The 23,781-nt window shown below is 44.8% G+C and overlaps 1 protein-coding gene across 1 annotated transcript in view; it reads left to right on the top strand.

Annotated features, from left to right (window-relative positions):
* Nucleotides 1–23,781, top strand: part of LOC139921995 (R3H domain-containing protein 1-like) — a 61,812-nt gene that overhangs the window by 26,453 nt on the left and 11,578 nt on the right. The window contains exons 2-20 of the mRNA XM_071912419.2: nt 7,151–7,407; nt 8,212–8,408; nt 8,508–8,535; nt 9,975–10,010; nt 10,498–10,590; nt 12,264–12,402; nt 12,526–12,604; nt 12,846–12,905; nt 13,198–13,338; nt 13,701–13,809; nt 14,243–14,338; nt 14,456–14,484; nt 14,594–14,647; nt 15,659–15,876; nt 17,444–17,740; nt 19,667–19,824; nt 21,325–21,426; nt 22,646–22,894; nt 23,487–23,610. Coding sequence (XP_071768520.2) covers nt 8,254–8,408; nt 8,508–8,535; nt 9,975–10,010; nt 10,498–10,590; nt 12,264–12,402; nt 12,526–12,604; nt 12,846–12,905; nt 13,198–13,338; nt 13,701–13,809; nt 14,243–14,338; nt 14,456–14,484; nt 14,594–14,647; nt 15,659–15,876; nt 17,444–17,740; nt 19,667–19,824; nt 21,325–21,426; nt 22,646–22,894; nt 23,487–23,610 — 2,167 coding nt within the window. The 5' untranslated portion in view covers nt 7,151–7,407; nt 8,212–8,253. The remainder of the gene's footprint in view (nt 1–7,150; nt 7,408–8,211; nt 8,409–8,507; nt 8,536–9,974; nt 10,011–10,497; nt 10,591–12,263; nt 12,403–12,525; nt 12,605–12,845; nt 12,906–13,197; nt 13,339–13,700; nt 13,810–14,242; nt 14,339–14,455; nt 14,485–14,593; nt 14,648–15,658; nt 15,877–17,443; nt 17,741–19,666; nt 19,825–21,324; nt 21,427–22,645; nt 22,895–23,486; nt 23,611–23,781) is intronic.

Raw genomic sequence — 23,781 nt, 5'->3', positions numbered from 1 at the left:
CCTTGTGAGCTAGCTGAGCTTGTTGGTGTATCGATGTGGTAGATAAAGGTCCACATAGAGGTAAAGTATTACAGGTTAAGAAAGCAGGTTAAGAGAAATGTGAATTGAAGGCAAAAAAAATGGGAGCTGTTGAGAGTTGATCTGGATTTTTAATGATTAGTCTAAACTGTTACAACTAGATTTAATGAGTCAGTGAGTCAGTCTAATTTGCCCAATATCAGCGCTCTTACCACTACCTTACCAAAAAAATGTTTTTGGGTGTCTATGTTGGAGGGGTGAGGAGGAAAGGGGGGGGTATAGGTAAACCTCCCACGGCTCCTCTCAGCACCCCCGGCTTGCGAGCGTATTGCTAATGAAGAGCTCAATTTAGCCAGTGATGCGCCACCAGCCCAGCCGAGCATCCTGAGTGGCTGAGCCCTTCGCTGACATCACACAGCCCAGCAGTTGATTTGGCGCTGTCTCCGAGGCTCCGGAGCGAGAGTCTCAACTATGGGCTCTGCTACTTAGGCTCAGACAGAGGGCGAGCAGCCAGCAGAGACGGTGAGCGCTAGAGAGAGAGAGAAGAGAAAGGCAGGGAAGGGAGAGAGAGAGGGGGGCTGACTCGGGGACCTTTTCTCTGAGCAGCAACTTTCACAGCCAATGCAGCTTCTGGTACTATGGAAACTAAACCCCTGACCAATGGAAATAATGGAGGCTACAATGTGGCAGGTATGTGCAAATAGATTCAGGTAGCACAACAATTTCCATACTTGGTTTTGTGTCAAGACTGGCTCTGTTGCAGACTCTCATTTCTCTGTTTTTACTGCATATTTTCTGAAAGTGATTTGAGCGTTAACGTATTTTAGTATATTTTAGTACTTGGGTTAAGTTCAGAGGAGCTCCAGTTGCTGAAGTTTCCAGTTGTAGGCTAGTGTCTGAAATTGTGGTGGTACGTTTGTTTGGTTTTTGTTTTGAACTGATTTTTATTTTGTAGTTACGTTGACTGCGGCCATACATTGAATGAATATCCCTTTGAATCATATCATTTGCACCGTGTAGTGTTGCTTTCCCAAGGGCTTTTCCCCCCTAGGTTAGTGGGGGACGGGAGGGCAGACGGGGGCAAAAAAACGGTGTGCTTTCTTCCCCCGCTGAGATCTTTTGATGTGCTGTGAATAGCGTGATAGTTCTTGGACCCAGGCTGCTCCATGCCTTTCGAAATCCTTCCACCCGCTGTGCCATGCTTGGACAGCGATGGAAAATGCATGAAACAGTCTAACGTTATGCTCATTCTTCATTCCCTTGAATGGTGAATCATGTCCGGTCGCCTGCGGTCATGCCAGGCAGGCTCTCGGACAAAGTGCCTTTTGCAAGGAAAGGTCCCATTTAATAAGGCACTGGTTCTCCGAGCAACCGGACTAGCACTGTTACTGGTGAGATTTTCTTTTCAATCGGGCAGTTCACTTGTACAGTGCAGTTCCGCATGTGTGTTTCTTGGTCAGCAAGATTTTGCTTATCTGTTTTTCCAGATGCCTTTTGCTCAACATCATTTGGCTGATGAATTGCTTTAACACCCTGCTGTAGGTGTCCTTGTTTTCATGAGCTCAGTGTTTTTGATGCTAATAGTTTACTGGTAATTGCAGTGATACCTTAGGGGACCATTAGCAAATTATTTTTATGCTTAATACGTCTGAATTGTGGTGTAATTGGCAGTGCGGGACCACTCCACTCCTCATTTCTGGTTAAATGGGGCAGTCATGTCTCTGGAAAAGAGGGACAAGGTACAAATGGGACAAATTTAAGTTTGTTTCAGACATCTAATGAAGGGCAGTTTATTCATAAACCAAATTTTAAACATTTGTGTAAAATGGCCCTGCTTTGGGGACTGTCTGGTTTGGTGGTCCCAGAGCAGAGGTCAGTGGTCTTTTTCCACAGTGCCATTCTAATAATCATCCGCCTAGCTTTGCTACATGAGGGGATAGGGGATGGATGAACGACAAACCTGGTGCAAGCCCAAGAGATGCACTCCAGATAGCATTTAACATTAGCCAGGAACAGGCATAATTGCATTAAGATTAGGGGAAAAGGCAAGGGAATATCTGGCTCATGAAGGCAATTAAGTGGTATAATTGCTATATGGATGTAGCCGGGGCACATGGTTAACCTCCACAAGAAGTCCTCATTAGTAGACAGACCTCCTCTTGTGTGTTGAGTGGCAGGCGCCTTCCAGTGAAAGGGAAAACGTGCAGGCTATTGGATCTTTACCATATACTTTCATTAATTTTCCTCACTCTGTCGGTAATTGAAAGGAAGCTTGCGGTAACCTCAGCGCAGCCCCGGGGTCAAGCGGCCTCCGTGTTACTGATCTTCTATCTGCCGGGCAGCGGCCTCAAATATCTCGAGAGGACGAGATGTGGTTACGAGACGACGCCGCGGTCGCTCCCTGGCTCTTTGCGGTAGTCTGTGGACATGGACGCTTCTGCATCCGATGAGCCGATCCTCGCCAAGGCTGAAGCTTTTGATCATGGCTTTGTGTTGCGGCAGATGGAAATAGACACTGGGATCTGGGTAGGTGAACCCCTTGCCTCAGGGCCATTTCATCTCTCTTAATTCACAGGAAATATTAGACCGTGCCCCAGGGTGAGAGGTGCACAGTTAAGGCGTGTGTGTGTGTGAGAATGTATGCAGCGGAATCTTAAAAAAAGTGTGAATGGAACAGTGTGCGGTCTCGGCCCACGTCCAAAATGAGGGGACTTGACATATTTCAGACAGCGGAGGGAGCACGGCTCTGAAAGGGTGCAGTTTACGACCCCCCTACCCCACCCCCAAACACACACACAAACACACCACCGCCACAGATATTTGTGTTTTTCTCTTCTTTTTCCGCTCTGTGTGTGGCAGAGTCAGGCGTCAGGGCAGTCATTTGTATTCCTCTCTGACGCAAGGCAACTGTCAATCATCCGGAAATATAACTGGCTGTGAAATAATAATAGTTCACCTAATGCTAATGCTAATATATACCCCCCTTGTGTCTGTGCGCGCGTGTACACTCATGAGTTTGTGTTTGTTATATTTTCTGAAAAAGGGATGGATTACAAATGTATTTGAACAGACAAAGGATTGCCCTGTTTCCCTAATGCCTTATAAGTTATTATGTTGAAAGAGAATAATTGTAGAATTGTGTATTGTCTTTTGAGTTTTTCTTTTAAATTGCACATTATGTAGTGAACATAAAAGCATTTTATATTTTGTGTTTGGGGCAGTGCGCATACCTCCTGTTGTAGTGTATACTTGTAAAGGCCCAAAACGTAATAATTGCTTGTAATGTAATAAAATTGAATGTAATAAAGCCCATAACGTAATAAAAATCTAGTAACGTAATAAAATGTTGAACCTGTAACGTAATAGCATTTTTGCCCATAATGTAACATAACTTACTACTTTATTGACAATTCATTACTTTACCACAGATGGTCTCAAAGTGCCACAAAGCATTTACAGTTACAAGAATCACAAAGTATTCCTTAGCATCAGAGAGTAGCACAGAGTACATCAAAGCATTCAACAAAGCCCCTGAAAGTATCGCAAGGTATACTGTAAATGATGAAAAGCAGCAGTACAGCATGAAACATACTACAACACACACAAAGGGAGTCTATCCCAAAGCACCAAAAAGACCAACACAGTAAATAAGTCGCTGGTTTATGTTATTACATTATTTAGCAAAATATTATTATCACGCCTGTAATGTAATAAACTAGCAATAACGTATTAAGTTATTGCGTTGTGGGCAAAAAAGCTATTACGTTACAATTTTGTTCACATTATTAGATTTTGATTACATTATGTGCTTTATTACATTTGATTTTATGACATTATGTTCAGTTATTACGTTTTGGGCCTTTACAATACTAACTATTCAAACACAGTAGCGACCCCCGCACTCTCCCATGCTCTGGCCATTAATAGTGAGCGAGCGTGGCACTGAGACGCCTCCTTTGGTCTCATTTTACAGACGGCAGGAAGACCCAACAGCTTATTTATCCATCCCGACAAAATCAATAACTCCTCTACACTCTGCTGTCACTTGGTGACACCAGCGCAGATAGCTCATTTGTATCTCCCGAGATCTATTTGCGCTGTGTGTGTGTGTGTGTGACCATCAGGAGAATTAAATGCACACACAAACACACACACACTTGAAAACGCACGCAGGGTTACGAACCTCTATATTCATCCACTTGTATCACAAATCCTGCACTTCCCACCCAGTTTGTTCCATGGAGTTTCTCTTCACCCCCCCATCCCTCCAGCGGCTGCAGTTGTTTTAGCAGAGCCGCTCTATCTGTTGAGCTGTGAGAGGTCGGTTCGCTGCTGTCCGCCTGTGGCTGGAGCACATTGCCCAATTAGTGCTAAATGTGGACACGAATCCTCCTCGCCTGCTCAGCAGAGCCTGCAGCTACTCAGATGCCAGCCAAAAAGAAGTGGCAGCTCCTTCCCCCCACTATGCAATTGAAAGATGAGAGAAGAGAGGGAGAAAAGCCCCTGGAGGAAAACAAGAGCCCCATGCAGACTTCTGCCGTTTATCTGCTTGAAAAGAAAATGTCCTTCTCTCTCATGCCTTGGCAAACCGCTCCATCTGCCAGCTATGAATTCACCATGTTAACCAAGTTACCTTCCTTGTTTGCGGCACATCTGCTCCTAACGCATTCACAAATGTAAGCCCTAGATGTGACCAAGTATTTTAATGAATGTCCATTTCTGTAGTACCCCACCTCAGAATCAGAATCAGGTTTATTGCCAAGTAAAGTTCACAATACAAGGAATTTGCCTTGGTATGTAGGTGCATACAATAAACATGGAGAAAAATAGGAAGTAGAAGTAAAAAAGCACAACAAGTACTGTAAGTCAAAGTCAAGAATATAAATATATAAAAAAAACAAAAAGAGATATTTACAATAGCCTGTAGCCTACTGTCTTGCCATGTAACTTAGACGCTAAAGTCAAGGGTCATCAGTGTGACAGCCTGCTGCAAGGGTGTATTCCTGAGGCTTTAAAGAGTCTCTTTATTTGACGTGTCTTCCGAGTAAGCCTAGTGCTTCTCAGCACTCTTCTCTGCTCTTTACCACCAGCTTTCCATCAGTGCTCAGCCCACCCTCCACTCTCACTCCACTTCATCCCAGAGAGGCTCCATCTGTGGAGGTTTCACTGCGGGGGTGTTTGAGGGAAAAGGTCGACCAGGCGTAGGCGTTCTCTCTCTCTCTCTCTCTCTCTCTCTCTCTCTCTCTCTCTCTCTCTCTCTCTCTCTCTCTCTCTCTCTCTCTCTCTCTCTCTCGCTTAGAACCTGGAGGGGTGGGTGGAAGTAGCGAGCGAGCGAGGGGGAGAGAGAGAGGGAGAGAATGAGTAAGAGTGAGCTCTCGTCAATTCCAGAGCAGCTCTTCTCCGGGCGCATTAAAAGCATAATTGTCCTTGAGTAGTCCACTTGGAGAGGAGGTAGAGAAGAAAGTACGGAGCGCCTCATTCTGCCCTCCACTGCCGACCGCTCCACAGCAACCCCCCCTCTCCACTCACCCCACCCCACCCGGTCAGAGACGGTGGAGTTAAGACATGAGTGATGTGAAAGGCTTCTGGCAACTTGTCACTCCCACACAGAGGCAGGCAGGGGGCCTGGAGACAAGAGACAGACGAAAGGGACTTTGACAGATTCCACACGGCCCTGACGGACAGGGTTGCCTTGGCTCTCTAGGACGCGGAAAGAGAGAAAAATAGTGTGTGTATATTCACATTTTAGGCATGTAGCTGACAGTCTCAACCAACACGACATACCTTTCGGAAAGCAGTAGAATAATGCTCAATTGTTATGTCACCAAAATTACAAGCAACAAAAAATCTGGTGTGCAAAGGTCATGGGTTTAATGTGCTTACAATATTCCTTTGACCAGAGAATGATCATGTAAGAGCAAAGTGCTAGGACAAAGAAAAGAAATGGAATAAAAGTTAAGAGAAATAGAAGAGATTTATTTTGAAATTGGGAGGGATCATTGTTTGCTGTTCACAGCCAATTTGGGTATTGGAGACCAAAAAAATAAGATTGAGAAGTCTGTATGTCTGTTTGGGTGCATGAGTCAGTTTAGTGTCAATATCAGTGTCTGTGTATGTTTGAGCCTCTAGCTGCCGCCTCACATCTCTCCTTACCAGTGACAGCGCTCTACCAGTCCTACTCTCTCAATCTCATGAATTCCAATCAGCCGAGGCCATCAGCAGCTTAAATAATGCAGCAGTCCATGTGTCGGCTTCATTAGCGTGATAAATGCTCTACATTGTCATAGTCGGGCCCCAGTAAGTGTTTGCTTAGCTGTGCTTGGCCATTCCCAACATGTCCTCTTGATGTCAAGCCTCCAGCAAAGGCAAGCAGAGTGTGTTCCCGAAACAGCATCTTGAACGACTAGCCTCTACCGTTGACTAAAGGCTAATGAACATGGATGGAGGGTTGCTCAGAAACCGATGAGTTAGTATTATCCGAATCATGTCACCAAGCCAGTTATAGGAGCTGGACAAATTGTTGAGGGAAGTGGACCTCAACAATAGTCTGAGAACTCCAACTGTGAGGCCTTACCTCTTAGTGCCCATGGAAAGACCTGAGCATGAGGAGGTTGTGTTGCCCAGCTGTGAGCAGCCATTGTTAACTAGATTATAGCGCTAGCTGGAAATCTACTTGACCTTCTGACTGACCTCTCCAACGGGGGAGCACACTGTTTGAACACTTGAATCGGCCCCATGCAAGCGTTTCAAAGAGAGCACAGCCTTCCAACGGCTGACGGTCCTCTTAACTTAGAAGAGCACACTGGTTACGAGGGTTAGGAGAGCAGGGACATGGAAACATTTGCTCCCAGTGACAGCTACCTGCCCTGAAGGCTGACCTGGAACCATGGGAGATCAAAAAGAATCAAAGGCAAGAGAGGCAGCGTCATCAACGGTGCTATTCATTGGGAAGTGACTGGAAATCAAATGGCTGTTATTGCTTTCAGAGTAGTGCTGTGTTTCCTATGAGTGCCTCTCAATGCAGGTGGAAATTTAAGACATGATTGCACGTGTAAGGTTCTACCCAAATGTCGCTATATAGTTTCTTGTGTTAAATGGCTTCCTCTTTCTCTCTCTCCCTTTTCTCTTCCAGGTCACTAAGGGGCATGAGAGGCTTGTCAGAGGCCAACGCTGTTGTGAGCTGGACCCAGCGCTGTTGACGGGGACATGGGCCTCTTCCTCAGGGCTTCCAGCACGCTCAACACGACAAAACACCGCCTGGGTGACCGAGACATACACCACCATCACGACGACGGCAGCAGCAGCATTCAAAGGGACCTCGCGGGCTTCAGCCTTCTCTCTGGCGCCACGCCACCGCAGGCTCAGCACCCAGCAGCAGCAGCACAGCTGGTAAACACACATATATATATACACACACACACACACACACATACTGTAGATACTAATATGACAGTGCCTTAGTGCTATACCAGTGGCCAAATTTTAGACAAAGCATTAGTCAGTCCAGTGATGACAGCCTTAGAGAGACAGGCCGGACCACAGTAGTAATGGAGAGAAAGGAGTGTAAGTGTAAGATGACGAGGATGCCAGTTCGGTGACAGGCTGCCAGATAGGAGATAACACGGAGAGATTGTTTCTCTCGTGTTCCTTCCTGGCAGTAAGGAGGAGATGGGTCCCCAGAGGCCACCCGCTCCACCACAGCAGAGGCCCACATATGGGAGTGTCAGCATCTTGCAGTGAAGGCAGCCTGGCAGCACTGTCACAGATCGATGCGCCATCTGGGCTGCTGACGTGGCACCAGACACTGTCAGAGCTGGCACGATCAGGAAATGTCACACGTGCATATATCTCACCCTGCAATGTGTTAATGGAAGGTTTTAGACGCCCCCGCTTCTCATTAGCACTTGGGAGCTCTGTCTCGCTCCCCTGGGTGCCAGGTGCTGCCCATGCTATCAGGCACTTGGTTTTCATCATTTGAGTGTGGAGGAGGGGGTTGAAGAGAGGTGTGGAGGTTAAGAGACTAGAATGTCACATTTTTAGACAGTTTAGCATAATAACAGGTGATGTATAATGGTAGAAACTTGATCGATCTGTTTATCAATGCGACCAGCGCCTCTGGGCAACGCAAAATAAGCTAAACACCAAATAAGCAATCTCTTGGTGACATCCCCCACCCCCATTTTCTCTCTGTAGGTCTCCAGCCCTTGGTGTAGACACTCCAAGTAGCCTTCTCTAATGAGGATGTCTGAAACTGTCACTGTAAAAGAGACTAGTGACACCATGAGAGGCCTGGAGACAGAGGTGAACCACGCCACACCAGCTGCCACCAACGTCAGCCCAACCAAGAGCGACAGCAGGGAGCAACAGGCCGAACCACAGGCCGACACCCAGCAGCTACAGCCACAGCCTCAGCCTCCACCCCAAGTGCAGCCTGCAACCCAGCCCCAAGTACAGCTTCCATCCCAGCCACAGCCCAACAGAGACGCCAGCTGCTGCCAAGACAAGAATGAAACTCAGGTAAACCTCAGTTCCACGGTTAGCCCACATTGTAGGTTTTCTTCTCATGGTCCCTTGACTGCCAGCCCATTTTCCTCACCCGCCTGTCTCCCTCCCCTATAACTCTCCTCAATCAAACTTCAGCCACTCCAATTTCCTTATTGGAGTGTAGCGTGACAGTTGAAGGGGCTTGGTGTGTGCCAGTGGAATGAGCTAAAGGTATATGTGCTAGGAGATGGGGGGGGGGGGGGGGGGGGGGGGGGGGGGGGGGGAGGTAGTGAAGGGGGGCATTATTGAGCTTTGTAATGGCGAGCAGAGCAGTGCAGGAGAAATAATTGCTTTCCGATACAACACAGGCTGAGGGGCCCTGGGGAGTCCCCTGGCAAAGCACAACCAATCAATTGTCAGATAATTGAGTTATGAGAACCTGCAGAGGCAGTACCTCAAAACCACAACTCAGTTATTGTATGCTTGAAGGTTAAGATTGCGGGTGTGGGGTGGAGGGAGGGACGTGTGTGTGTGTGTGTGTGTGTATGTGGCGTCCAAATTTCTTCTCCCCTCTTTCCTTGACAGATAGCGCGTGAACAGCTAGTCCTGCCTTGATGTTGTGACATTTCCCTTGAGCTTGTTTTTTTTTTTTTTTTTTAAAGAGCCCACAGCCTTCTGATGTCGGCTTGTTCTCTCCTTTCATATCATACCGCGCGAGCCTTCTGAGACGGCCCTCTTCTTAAAATGCCGTCCTGTGCGAAGGCAGACAGAACGGAGGAGAGGACAGGGCATGGCCAGGAGCCTTCCAGTCTTCTGATGAGAGGAAGGCACATAATCTCCATCTCAAATCCCAGTTTATCCACCAACTTCTCCCGTGTCACCCCTAGGAAGACAGGGAGGGGGGCGGGGGTGGCAGAACGAATGTCTTCGCCGCCATCTGTCTCCTTCACTTTGCAGTTTGCAGTGCCTGGCTGCACACAAGGTGCCTAGGAAGGAATTGTGACCGTTCCCCGCGGCATTCCCTCCAAGTGTAGAATTCAGAGAGGCATTTAAGGCACACTTAAGTTTTTCTACAGTGAGGGATGTCAAGCCTCGTAATGTAACCGAACCGGACACTTGTAGGCTTACAAACCATGGCAGCATGTGTGTAGACGGGGAGTGTAAAGGAATAACCGCTTCAAGGTGTCTTCTACGCTTAATGAAGGCCATCTCATTTATGTGACATTGCATATTAAGGCAGCAGTACAGACGAGTTTGAAGCTTAAAGCGATTTCCGTCTACAAAAATGCTGAATCGGTCTGATTTTGTAGATGTGAAATGAAACGGTTTTCGAGCAAACTCCTGTTTAGATTTATCTCATTTCACTCTGCGTCATTGACGGGTCAAGGCATTCAAGGGAGCACTTGGACTTGCGCGCAATGCTGGACCCATGTCTCATCTTGATCCATTTTGTTTCATTGCCTACCATACAGCGGCAAACTCTTGGACAGTCAGGAAAACGAGCCAAGGTACAGTGGCAAGAGGCATGTCTGTAACTAGTGTTTGCTTGGAGGGCCCATCTAATTTATTCAGACCGATTCATTGGTTTATTTTTCAAATTTTATTGTTTTGTTTTGCCTTGCATTCTATTTTCATTTTTATTTGTGGATTTTTCATTTGGAAAGAAGTTTTTGTAAATGTCTGCTTTTTTTGTCTTGTTTTTAATCACGTAGCTTTCAGATCTTCCAATGCATCATTTGATCAGAATTTTTTAGTGACTTAGCTATTCACCTTAACCTTAAGCAATGTAACATTGACGACAGAGTGCATGATGTAGTCTTGAACTCTGGGGGTAAAATGAAGCCTGATCCATAGTAGGTTGCCAGTGTGTTTTTTGTGCTTGCGTTGCACGGGGATATGGGTTCCTTTTTTTCCCCTCCATAGTGCTTGGTTTGTGGTGTTGTAACTCTCTGTCCCATCCTGACTCTCTTCTTAACCCTCACCACTCTCCCCCAGTCTAACTCAAAGTTAAAGTTAGTTCGGAGCCTGGCTGTTTGTGAAGAGTCCTCTCCTCCCCCTATTACCACTGATCTGCCTCGAGAACACCAGGTAAACCCCCCCTCTCCTCCTATGAATGCACTACCCCCCTTCTAATACACCACCTCCACCCATTAGCTGGTGTCCCACCCTCATTTCAGTGTATATTCATGCACCTGAAATATATTATACCCTTACAGTCAAACAACAAAGAAAAAGTTGTATCAAGAATTCCTGAGCCCCCCTAGACTCCTCTTTCCCTATTTGTCTGTGCTCATCCTCAGTGTCCTGAACTGATTTTTTTTAACCAGTGAAAGTGTCAGAAAATCTATTCATTTAAACATTATTTTCAGCTAATTGTGCCTAACTAGATTTATGACTGTGGAATTGTCTATGTTGAATTCACACACTCTGTGGCAGTGTAGACTCTTTGATTTGCTACAATTAAATCAAATTTAATTTTGTGAAGATGCAAATAGTGGAAAGAGATTCCAACTTGGGAAAGACCTAATATAAATGAAGTTTATACATTTTGTTATAGTGGTCAGATGTGGTGGATTAAGACCAAGCTAGTATTCAACATGGTCATTTTTTTAAGATCAAGATCTTGTCTTTATTTGGGCAGAACTCTCAGGCAGGTGGTTTCTTTCCTCAATCAAGAACAATGTGACAGTTTGACTGAACCAATGAAAAAAGTGAAAGGACTCCACTTTAAAAAAAAAACTGAATGAGATTTCCCCTCTACGAGTTGTTTTTTCCCCTCTTTTCTCCAGCCTTTTCCCAGCTTTCATATCGTCTCCGCGGCACTGAAGCTCCGTTAGCAAGCTGCCGCTCTCCCAAGCTGCTTTTCACAGGGGAGCAGCAATGAGTCCGCCATTATTCTAATGTTAACATGACTGCTTTCCTCCCCTTTAAAAAAACCTACTCCGAGTCCCTTGGCGTCATGTTGTGTGCTTGTTCTACTTTGCCCTACTTTTGTATTGACTCTGAAAGGCAAAATAGGAGGCTTTCTTTTCTCCAAATTCTTAACCAAAGAAAGAGGGTTGAAGGGAAAATCTGCTGGGTCCCAGACCCACTGTAGGGTCTGCATTGTTTAGACCAGTAGGGACAGAAAGCTTTAAACCAGCCACTAATGATACATATGGGCTTTCCCATGCTGCCCCGCTAAGCAGCTACAGAATGTGTTAACAGAAGACTAAATCTTAAACGGGGTTTAGGAAGTCCCTTTTTAGGCCGTCCCTTTTGATTTCAGGCGCAGTAGTCATGGGTCAGCTCTTAAGTTGCTCCAGAAAAGTAAATCTGTCGCAGTATTTTCTGTCGCTCTCCAGGCAATTGGTACTGTGGCTGTGGTTTTATTTCATCCAATTCTAAGTTTGTTTTATCCTCTCTCTGGCCGTAATTCACACTGTGTCCACCAGAACACCCTATGGCTGTCGCTGTTATGAGGCAGAGTGGTAAATAACAGAACCAGCAAGCAAAGACAGCAGGAGGCCCTCTGGCACTGCAGCCATCTTAAGAGTCATATTTGAGGTTCTTGGTAATAGATTGGCCATCTGTGTGTGTGTTACAGTCCAGCGTGTCTGACAGATACGGTACTGAGAGGCAGTTAACTCAAAATCATTTGCATTTTCCAAAGAAAGTAGGTTAGTTAGCTGCCGATTTGTGAGAACAACATTAGTCGTTTTTAATCAGTTCCAGAGTAGAACACCGTCAAACTTGTTTTTCCCCCCATGTTGCCTTTATAGGATGACATTCAGATTCAGCTCAACCAGTCATTTGACAAAGAGGAGCTGCCAACGCTGACCAAGAATGAGGAAGACAAGGACAAGAGCGGCGACAAGCTGGAGAAGCCAGAGAAAATGCCAAGGAAAATGTTATCCCGAGGTAGGCACTTTATCAAAATAGTTCGCATTGTTAAGCTCCTGCAAAAAGAACGTGCTTAAGAAAATGAGACCCCACGGAGCATTTTAGGATCTCTGAACAATCCTTTTTTTTTCATTTCCTCAGATTCCAGTCAGGAATACACCGACTCCACTGGGATCGATCTCCACGAGTTCCTGGTAAACACGCTGAAAAATAACCCCAGGTGTGTAGACAAGGCAACCGCTTCAGGGGTCTTTTGTTCGCTCCTGCTGCCCAGCTGTTGTTCCCTTTTTTGCTGATGATTAAGCAAAAGGCTCACTAGCCAAAAGGTTACCTTTGAACACTTGACATCTCGTCAGTCGATTTACTAATTGCAGTTCCTGTCATACCCCCAAGGTAATGAGATGAGTGCTCGAGTGACTGTGAAGACTTGTGTAATTCTGTGTGCTTAAATCCAATCCCAGGGACAGAATGATGCTGCTGAAGCTGGAACAGGACATCCTCGACTTTATCAGTAATAACGAGTGAGTGTTGAGCCCCTTCCGCTGATGTTTTTGGGTTACATTTTCGACCGAAAAAGCTGTCCTTGTCATTTCTATTAAACCGCGCATAATTTTCTATGATGTGTTCCCGTATCGCCCCGGGGAGCGTTAATGAGATTTTACTCCAGGCTATGCTGGCGCAGCGCTGTTTAAAAAACGTGTTTCTAATTGTCCTCTCTTAGTCACTACTGAATTATTGATTTGGTCCATGACCCCCCCACCCCCTTTCTCTCTGTCTTCCCCTCCCTCCCTCCCTCCCTCGTCTTTTTCTCAGAAGCCAGAAGAGAAAGTTTCCCCCAATGACCTCCTACCACAGAATGCTGCTGCACAGAGTCGCTGCCTACTTTGGCCTAGACCATAACGTCGATCAAACCGGGAAATCTGTAATCATCAACAAAACTAGCAATACAAGAATGTGAGTAATCTCCCACTAACACACACACACAGCCTCCCCATCCTCTCATGCCGTGTGCAAGAATTGAATTTCCCAACCTGCTTTAATTCAAACAGCTTAGGCTTGCAGAAATTACAGACTCCGTATCTTCCGCAGTGGCAAAACAGATTTTCCTGTGCGGCCCCGCCGAAATGAGTTTTTTGGGTAAAACTTAATTATCTGCATTTTTCAATATTGCAGGGGGTTGTGGCGGTGGAGGGGAGGAGGTTTTATGAGTTGTAAGGAGGCTGGCGTAAACATCCCAGGTTTTATTCCAGTGTGCCCTCTTGACAGCTCAAGTTTTTCATTTTGCTCTGTTTTCCCCTCTCTCCTCCCCTCCGCAGACCTGATCAGAAGTTTTCAGAACACATCAAAGACGACAAGACTGACGACTTCCAAAAGCGGTACATTCTCAAAAGGGACAACTCTAGCTCAGACAAAGACGACAACATGGTGAGGCCCCTTTTGATGCCAACCTCCCCAGATCTCCCTTTGCTGCCGGCTGCAGAGAAAAATAATGAATTACTTGCCTTGTACGCCAGATGAGCTGTATGCCGTGCCGCCTTTTCAGCCAAATGGTGATCGGAATGATCAGGGAACACACCTAGATCACTGATTCTCTAAGTCAGAGAGGTTTTAATGGGATACTTTGACATTTTGAATTTTCTCTATTTTTCTTGTCTATAGTTGCTTTTGAGCTTCTCTGAAAACATAGGTATTGTTAATATTCTTCAATAAAAACAATGGCCAACCAATGTTTTAATAAGGAAAGCTACATTTTCAGCATCCGTGCAGTAGCTTGTCCCCCACAATGTGACAGGCTCCTAGCGAAGAAAAATAAGGTAAATCCTAAAAGGCTTTTTAAGAACTGTAAGTTGTGTTTCAGATGCGGATGAGGCTGAAGGATGACAGAAGGAGCAAGTCAATAGAGGAGCGAGAGGAGGAGTACCAGCGGGCCAGAGACAGGATATTTGCTCAAGATGTGAGAACGCTCCCCGCTTTTGCCATAGAGGAAAAATTATTCTGCTATGTTATGTAAAGTGTATGTTTGTGCTAATGCTTGGAAAGTAAGTCATATTTCATTTATTTCATACTGCAGGGTCCAGATGGCTTTGCTCTTGAAAAAAGGTACGCCTCCCAAGCATGTTTAACATGAACCACTCATTTGGCTGATGACATTTAAGACTGTAATTTCAAACCAACATTTCAATAGAATCTATTCTTTCCATGTCTACAGGATACAGGAAGATGACGCCTGCAACAGCACCCAGCAAAGGCGGCAAATATTTAGGTAATTTTTAGCTTTTTCCATACCAGGACTGACATTTTATGCTTATTATATATAGCAGCAATTGGTAAGTTGGTACATAATTATTACCACGGGGATTGAGGGTGTTATCAGCAGCAACAGCCAAACAATACAAATCCAAGATCCTGCTTAATATTCACAGAAACTGATAATGAAAGTATCACCATGTCACTCATCAACATATTTGCATAAAACATATCTGCAGCATTGATATATGCCTATTGACATATAAGTATATCAACATATTTGCACAGCATTATCAATATTTATCACACAGCTTTGTTGAGTACTCAATTCTCATTGATCAATGAAGGCATTCTGAAGCCTGTTATTCTTAAATAAAACACAGCTGTTTCACATCTAATCATCCCTCCGCAGTCAAGAAGTTTTACTGATTTCTAATCGAATTAACTAGCGACACCTTGTGGCAAAAAGACATTGCTCCTTGGTTGCTGCAGGCAAACACTCAGCCAACTGAGGTTAGAAACGTGGAATATTTTTCCAATAAAACTTGTGATTGCTGGTTAGAGGCTGAACAGCAATTTTACAGGATTTGTGTATGTTGCTATGGTTACAGTTCTGCTACAGTGTAGCCATGGATGCTAGCTACAGACGTTTCTATGGTTACAGTTCTACTACAGTCTAGCCATGGATGCTAGCTACAAATGTTTCTATGGTTACAGTTCTGCTGAACTAATTTTTGGCAGAAGCTTGTAATAAAATCACTTAAAATCAATATTTTACGTCAAATGATTAATGTCTTGGGTTAAGTAGCCGTGTAATAAGCGGGATAATGTACAGGGAGCCTCTGCTTCGCATGAGGGTCTTGATTTATCCTGTCTGGGCTTATTTTGCGATTATAACCAGCTCACTGTACATTATCCCTTTTCATAACAGATATCTGCAGCACTGCACATCCCCCTCACCAGCGTTTTTTAAATGGTACTCGGCAGAACAATATATATTTTCTCACAGTGCTAAACAATTGTCCAGGTTAAAAGACGGACGCTCGGCCAACAGCCGCCAGAGCAGCTCTGAGAATGAACCAAAGTACTCAGACCCTCGACCGTGGAGCAGCACCGACTCAGACAGCTCCAACCGCAACTTGAGGCCGGCCATGACTAAGGCCAGCAGCTTCAGTGGCATCTCCGTCCTCATCAGAGGAGACAGCTCAGGCAGCAGCAAGAGCATGGGCCGGCTCTCTAAGACCGGTAAGGACACACACAACTGGGGCTTGAAATTAACTCTGGCCACAAGCAAAATCCCGGTCCTATTTGGTTGATGTTGGTAAGTAATTCTACGAGCCACTTTGGCATATTGCCGGCTTGTCATCAATCAGTCTTTTGCAGTCTAAAAATTACTTGATTTTACTTTACGACAGCCAAGACATTAAATCAGCTCGAGGAATTCTGAATCCACTTGCCAGAGTGGGTGGTTGATGAAATAGTTAGTTTCATGCCCTGTGGATAACCATCCATCATCTGCCACTCCTGTCAGTGTTTGATTCTCCACCCAGCAACCCACACATCCATCCAGTGGCTAGTCAGTAGTGCAGCACCCGTCACAGCTCATGACCTGCCTGCGAGACAGTCATATTCTAATAAACTTGACAAAATCAGAGACCACACACTAGTCTCATTTCATTGCACCAACATGTATCAGTTACGCAAGGCAATAGTTGAATTGGAGTGAGACACTGAATTTGATGCTCAAATTTCCAGAGGAACTATTAAAGCTGGTGCTTCACTGTGCATAGTCACAAGTGGCTGCGAAACCGTGCAGGTAGGCAAGTGGAAACGCAAGCCATGCATTTTTAATCTCTTCTGCCTCCATCGATTTATTTGATCTGATTTTCGGTTCCACTGAAGTTGATGGCATTGACGGAGTACTTTTCTTTTGCCACCCGGCAACAGCAGAGTGAGGTCTTCATACCTCCAGTAGTTGTGTACTGCTCATTAGTCAACCGCTCGCTTGTCTCTCCACAACTGTCTACCTATTTTTGACAATGCACTATTGACGGCTTGCAGCCCTGACATGACTCCACCTTGTTATGTGTGTCCTCTTTCCCCTCATAGTAACATTCTCCTCATTTTTAGTCTGAATTTATTGGTTATATCAATGAAAATTTGAGAACCATATGTTGTTACATGATCATGATGATGGTTGCAGTTATCAGTCAAGAAAAGTTTGGCAAAGAATTTCTCTTCACCCTTTAAAGAAAACATTGACCAAGGCCTTTCTAATCCTTTTTTCGATCATATTTTCCTTTTAGATTGCCATCATTTAATGAACAATTATGTTAGAGAGTCACGGTGTCCTCGCCACAGCAGTTGTGGCATATATGTAAAAACGTGAAAAGCTAAATGAAGACATTAATCAAGAAATTAATTAACATGTCATGTAGAACTAGTGATATCATTATCTTTTTCCCAGTTTATGGCGGCATCTCTCCCACAGGTAATTAGATTAGATAATTAGTTATATACATTTGGAGTTTAATATTTGACCTCTCAAAGTAGTACACATTTCTTAAAGTTGTACTTTTTAACTGTAGTTGGCTGGGTGCTGGTATATCAATGTCATATTCACTTATTTTCATTGACCGCTCTTAATAGCCAATGAGTTCAAGCCTCTTCCACCACTAACACTGCCATGCCGCCTAACCCCACCACTGCATCCTTGTGACTGTCCCATTTCCTTTCTACTAAGGCCTAACATGTTTGCTGTGCGTGGCGGTTAAGGCATTCCTTCTTGTTCCTCCTCCCTTCCCCTCCCCAGGTTCAGAGTCGTCTAGTAGCGTAGGTTCCTCCACGGGTTCGCTCTCTCGCTCCCAGCCGCCCCTCCCCGTCCCGGCTCTAACCCAGGCAGGCCATGCTGCGCCGCCCGTGGCCTACCCGGTCGTCTGCACTAGTAGTTCTGTGTCTTATGAGGTGGGCAGGAGTGGCCCGGCGCTGCAGCCACCGCCCCCACCGCCTCCACCGCCGCCAACATCCACGACTAACACTAGCTACTATTTGCTTCCACTGGAAGCCACAGGGATACCACCAGGGAGTATCCTGGTCAACCCACACACAGGTTGGTACCCCCAAACCAGAGGACAGTCACATAAGTCAGCCTGAGCCATGGCCCATGAGCCATGCTTAAATGTCCCGTGTTTGCCTGTGCGTGTCTTGTCCTGTCATCTGAAATCTTACCTTCAAACTAACACGACTCACGCAGCTAAGCTCTTTAGTCCCCTGTCCAACTTCTTCTTTGTCTCGGTGTAGAGAAACGGGAGAGCAGCAGCTCTCGAGCAGTGGTAAGTCTCAGGGGGGATAGGGGATTCTGTCTCAACCAAATCGGTGGGACGGGAAAATAGCAGAACGCCAAGGCATCATGCATTATTAATGTCTCTTATAGTTCCGAGATCTAAGTCATGAGTATTTTCTGGAGGACCATAATTAGAAGTTGCCTCATTGCTTTGATTGCGCTTTTAAAAAGTAAACTGAGCCAACAGAAAGCATATTATTTTCCTAGAATCAGTCTGAATTGGCATGGAAGTCAATGTCTAATGATGCGGCTTGCATGCAAATGAGATTCCACTCTCTCCTTCTCCCTCCCTCAGCTAAGTTTCGAAGGCACTTTGAAAAACTGTAGCTGTCTCCCAAGATCAGTACAGCCAACGTTGGTCAAAACAAATTCCCCAAAGTGTTGCTGAGACACTGTTAATGAAGCCATACTGTACACTGAATTGAATATAGAGATGCGTCTGGCCTCTGATGTATAATGTATGCTCGTCTTAAATATGCAAGGGTCTGATAAGGCAAGGGCTGACAATAATATTTTCTACCAGGGTGTGAAAGTGCTTATTGACCTTTATTCAGGAGTTGACAAATGGGAAGGCTTATATAGCACCAAAGCCCCGGGAATTAATTTCGGTACCTGAAAGCTGAAAACTGGAACGGAGTTATTTTTCAGGGTCATTGGACAGTCATGGGGACTGAACATGGAACATAAATTGAAGAGCCCTTTGCACCTCTACAGAAATGAGCCCAAGTGTAAACATAGATTTTTCTCTGCGATGTAATTTATTTGGGGGCTTGTGTGCTGTAGGTAGGAAATCTCCAACCCCTAAATCTTTGATATTGGACACAGGGAAGTGCTCTCACAAGCAGAATGCTACACAGTGGAGCTAGCCCGTCCTGTTCTGGCAACGAGCTGCCTTGAGATCATGTCTGTTAGTAATGTACACTCCATAGATGCTCACAGAATACAAATAGTGTGAACACCAGTGGAGAGGCAAGTGATGGATAAGTCAAACACTGGAGCCTAGTGTCTAGCAGAAGCCTCTTTTTTTTTTTAAGAAGAAGAAGAAAAATACCTTTTGAAAAGGATCAGTGTTCAGCGCCAGCCTATTTTGCAGTGGAACCTCTGAGAAATGCATTCATGCATAAATGAATTCATAAAGAATCAGCGCAGGAAATTCACGAGAGCATCAGGCATTTTTTTTTTCATCAGCAATTCAGAAATGAACTCTCAGGGGAAAAAAAATGAGGGCAAATATATTAAATGCATTATCTAGCCCAACATAGTTGTTACAGATTCTCTGCACATAATGTGCCTCTACAATATGCTCAGCCTTTTCCCAGTTTAGGCAAAGGTACACATTTATTATAAATGTTTATAGAGAACTGTGGATTGATGAATATGCAAATGGTTTTCTTTGTTCCATGTTCCTGCTTCCCACCTGCTTCAGGACAAACCTAACTAAGGCACAGTCCTATCAGTTTGTGTGTACCAATTTGGCAAAATGATCAAATTGAAAATGGTAATACTTTATAATAGGAGGTTATGGTAAGTTTATAATGGGTGATAAAATGTGTCTTGTTTATTGTAGTTTGAAAAGGTAATATTTGAGCAGTTACTGTAGTGAGGTACTGTTCCATTTGATGATTTTACGTTTTTGATGAATTATTGTAACGACTGTTTTAGAATTGCCCTCATCTCCTCTCTCCCCACCAGGCCAGCCCTTTGTGAACCCAGACGGCAGCGCTGTGGTGTACAACCCCAACTTGGCCCCCCAGCAGGGCAGGACCCAGCAGCCCCTGCCCCCCCCACCACCAGCACCACCCCCACCTGGCCCCCACCAGCACCAGCCAGCCAACCACGTCCTCTCCCAGGTCCGCCCACACACCCAAAGCAGCGCAATCAGATTAACCGCATTTGTGCTAAGAATTACAGCCCCAAACATCATAATCAAAATCAGAAACACCATATTTGTCACCAAACTGAAAGAATATACAAATAAGGCAACTACTGATTATACACTGCCCATCAAAACCCATTTATTTTTACTATTTTCCACATTTTAGAATAACAGTAAAGACATCAAAACTATGAAATAACACAAATGGAATGATGCAGTGACCAAAAAAGTGTTCAACAAATCAAAACTATCTTATATTTTAGATTCTTTAAAGTAGCCGCCCTTTGCCTTGATGGAAAGGCAAAGGCTTTGGAAAGAAATTCATACATAGGCATCAACTTCCCTATTTATATTTGTCTAAGAAACAGATTTCAAGCATTTAAGCATAAGCCTTTTGATCAAGATGGCTTTAAGGTAATAGAAAAACATAATACAGTCAATCAGGTGTCCCCAAACTTTTGACGGACAGTGTAAATCTAAATATAGAAGAAAGTAGAAACATTACTGCTACTACTTTCCACCTGATGAGGACTCAAGGTTTTTCTCACTTCACCTCTGTTTACACGGCAAGGTCCATTCCCAATCATTTCATGGCCGACTGTGATGCTTGACATTCACACAGTGTAATTTATTGCGGAAAACTTTGCGACCCGCGGCTCTCCTTAGTCGCCACCTTGTCAAGAGTAAATGAATTGAGTTCAAGTGTCATGTAAACACCGCGACCCCCGGTGCATTGGAAAGGCCCAAACGGTAATCATTAGCATTCACGCGGGCCCCTAGAGTTGGCGACGGCAATCTTCCGAGGCCTTCCGTCACAAGCTGTCGTCCCGAGTTCCTCCTTTTTTTTTTTTTTTTTGGAAAACGGGAGAGCCGTAAGGGTTGAGCTTCATTAGCAAGAATAGCAGAGCTGGAAATTGAGTTGACCCCCGCGGCGATGATGCACAACCCAGGGGTCGAAGGGAAGGAAGCTGCTCTCGAGCCAATGGGAAAGCAACATCCCTTCCTAATAACAGAGGATAGACACCATCAGGGATAAGAGGAAGGAGTTGATGAGAACTTTGCAGATAAGAAATATTTGGTTTGAACCTGGAGCCCCGGGGTCCTTATTTTAATGCCTGTTAATTGATTTCTACCAGTCGACCTTGGTGGAGGAGAATCATATTATGGTCACCTATTGACTAAGCCTTTTGTCTTAATTAACATCATTACTGTTAAGACCTATTCCCCAGGCACTCTCCCTTCCCTCTCTCTCTCTACCCATAAACTAATAGGCTTTTCCTCTTGTTTATAGAGGATAAACCTTTCAGCTCCTTTTCTTGCTGTGTGCGTTACTACTCCTGTCTGACTAAACCCATTGCCCTCGACCTCTTCTTCTTCTTCTTCTCCTGTTGTTGTTTTCTCTCCTGCTCTGTGTGTGTGTGTGTGTGTGTGTGTGTGTGTGTGCGTGCGCGCGCGTGTGTGTGACCTGTCTCAGCCGGCCCGGCCCCTCCAGCCCTCCACTCAGCCTGTCCAGTACCCAACGGTCTCTTACCCACCGCAGCTCCTCTCGGTCTCCCCTAACCAACAATACACTGTGGTACCTGCCTCTTCTCTTCTTTACGCCTCCTATCCAGTCCTCCTCAGTCTGTCCTGTCTCATCTATCTGGCTGGCTTTCCTTGTCGTCGTCCCCTCACTCCCTTACTGCTCAGAAAGGGACCCAAGACAGTAATTCCAGCCAGCATTATTTGTATGGCACTTCTGAGGGCAAAAAAACAAAAAAAATCTGCTGCAACCTTGCAGCACCTCCAAGGTCCATGAATTAAAAAAGAACCACAGGAATGAAAAATTCAGCTACTCTTGAACAATTGACGAGCCTTTTTTTTCTTCCTATGGCACAGATGATAGATGGTTCGGTTATCACAGATATCATTGATCAAAGATGAATGATGATTCATGACAGCCTCATTAAGTTGAAATCACTTGAGTTATTTGTTTGTGTGAGAAATTGTCAAGGGTGTAGAGATTTGTTCTCAAGGCTATAAGTCAGATCGTAATACTTTTTGCCATACATATGGGAGTATTCGAGCATAATTTGACACAGACAGTGATTGGACGGCTCATGAATAAGGAATGGGGAAGTCTTTCCGGCAAAATGAATGGAGCAAATTCTATTTTAGGTTTTCTGCCCACTGGACCTCTGAATACATAATGTGACATCAGTATCTGTTGTGCAGAATTGGTGTAAATGTGTGAAAATACAGATCCAGCGGATTTTTTAGAAGCCTTTTTTTTTTTTACCTTTTTTAGAAGTTGTTAAATGAACCTAATTTTGAACCGCGTTTACTTTTCTATATATCAAGGCAAATGAAATGCAGTCGTACTGAGAGTGAAGTGTGTCTCCATAGTCAGGTTTAATTAACCAGTCAGTGATTAATGGAGTCATTTTAAATTTCATGTGTTGTGTTTTGCTACCCTATTCCCCTCCATTAATGCAAATCTAGTGTTCTGCTAACCTCTTTTTTGACCTCCCTTCTCCCAATAAATATTCCCTTAATGACTGATTAAAGTTTTAAATTTGTAGAAGACAGCTTTGAATAATTAATACGGCAGCAGATGTTGAATTTGATTTTATATGAATAGAAATGCTGATAGTCCTTAACCACCCCCAGCACCCAGTAACTAAAGTAAACCACGCTTCAAAACAGGTCACAAAAGGAAATTCGTAATAGCCTGTTGCATGGCCTTAGTTTAACGTGGAATTTTGTTTTTCTCCTGTAAGATTTTTTATTTTTTTTCCCCCTGTGTTATTCTGCAGCAAGACAACCTGGGAGCCCAGTTCAGCCACATGAGCCTGGGCCGGCAGGCCTCTGGTGAGAGCCGGGACGCCCATACTGCCATGTACCCCTCTTCAGTGGTGCTCCAGGCCCCCCCGCAGCAGGCTGGCTACATGGTGCCTCCACCAGGTCAGCCCGTACCTGCCCCAGCCTACTCCACCCCTGCCCCGCAACCTGTCAACCAGCCGGTTATGCAGCAGCAGGGATACATGCAACAACCCATGCAGCAGGTATGTACTAGACAGAAAAAATACTATGTAGCCTATATGACATGGTATAGGATGCATATGAAGTATGTAGCCTGTATGACATAGATGTGTATATGTAGTATGACGTAATATGTATATGACATGTACTGTGTATGATGCTATGTAAAACCCTTTGAGACATGCTTGTGATAAAGGGCTATATGAATAAACAAGACTAGACTAGAATACTGCCCGAATATAGCAAACAGCAGTAACTGCTTTCTGTTTGTTGTAAAGCTCAAAGGTCATGGCTCGGGTTTAGATTTGTTCATATCAACAAAATTTAAACCCATAAATGTTATTAAATGATATACAGTTCTTAGATCTACACTTCTGCACCGGCGATACTGTTTTGTTTGTTTGTTTTTTGCTATAGATGCAGCATCATTACTTGCCTTTTCTTAGAGCAGCATCTATAAATGGCTCTTATTTTCTTGCTGTGTCTGCATGAGCATTGTAACATTTGACCAAAAGAGAGGCCGTGCAAGCCGAGAGCCTCAAGCTGCACAACAGCGCTGGTATTAATGTGCACCTCTTCGGACCTATGCGCCTCTCCCCCTTTGTGTGTCCGCAGATGCCAGCCTGCTACTGTGCGCCAGGCCAGTACCCCCTCTCCAACCAGCAGTACCGAGCAGTGGGCACGGTGCAGTACAGCGCCCCGCAGAGCCAGCCACTACCCCCCCCTACACAACAGACAGGTAACTAAAGGCAGAAAGATCTTTGCACTCACTCAAAGTAACAAAAACAGGTGTTAACGCTTTATTTTCCCGATGTGATTTTGGTTTTCTGCAGCAAGTGAATTTAGCACGTGACTAATTGAATTTCTGACTTGACAGGAGGCTAAGTACCCCCAAATCCTTTTTCCCTCC

Source organism: Centroberyx gerrardi, chromosome 10 (genome assembly GCF_048128805.1).
Source record: "Centroberyx gerrardi isolate f3 chromosome 10, fCenGer3.hap1.cur.20231027, whole genome shotgun sequence".
NCBI lineage: Eukaryota > Metazoa > Chordata > Actinopteri > Beryciformes > Berycidae > Centroberyx > Centroberyx gerrardi.
The sequence above is the reverse complement of the archived record's forward strand: the minus strand, read 5'-3'. Positions and strand labels throughout refer to the sequence as shown.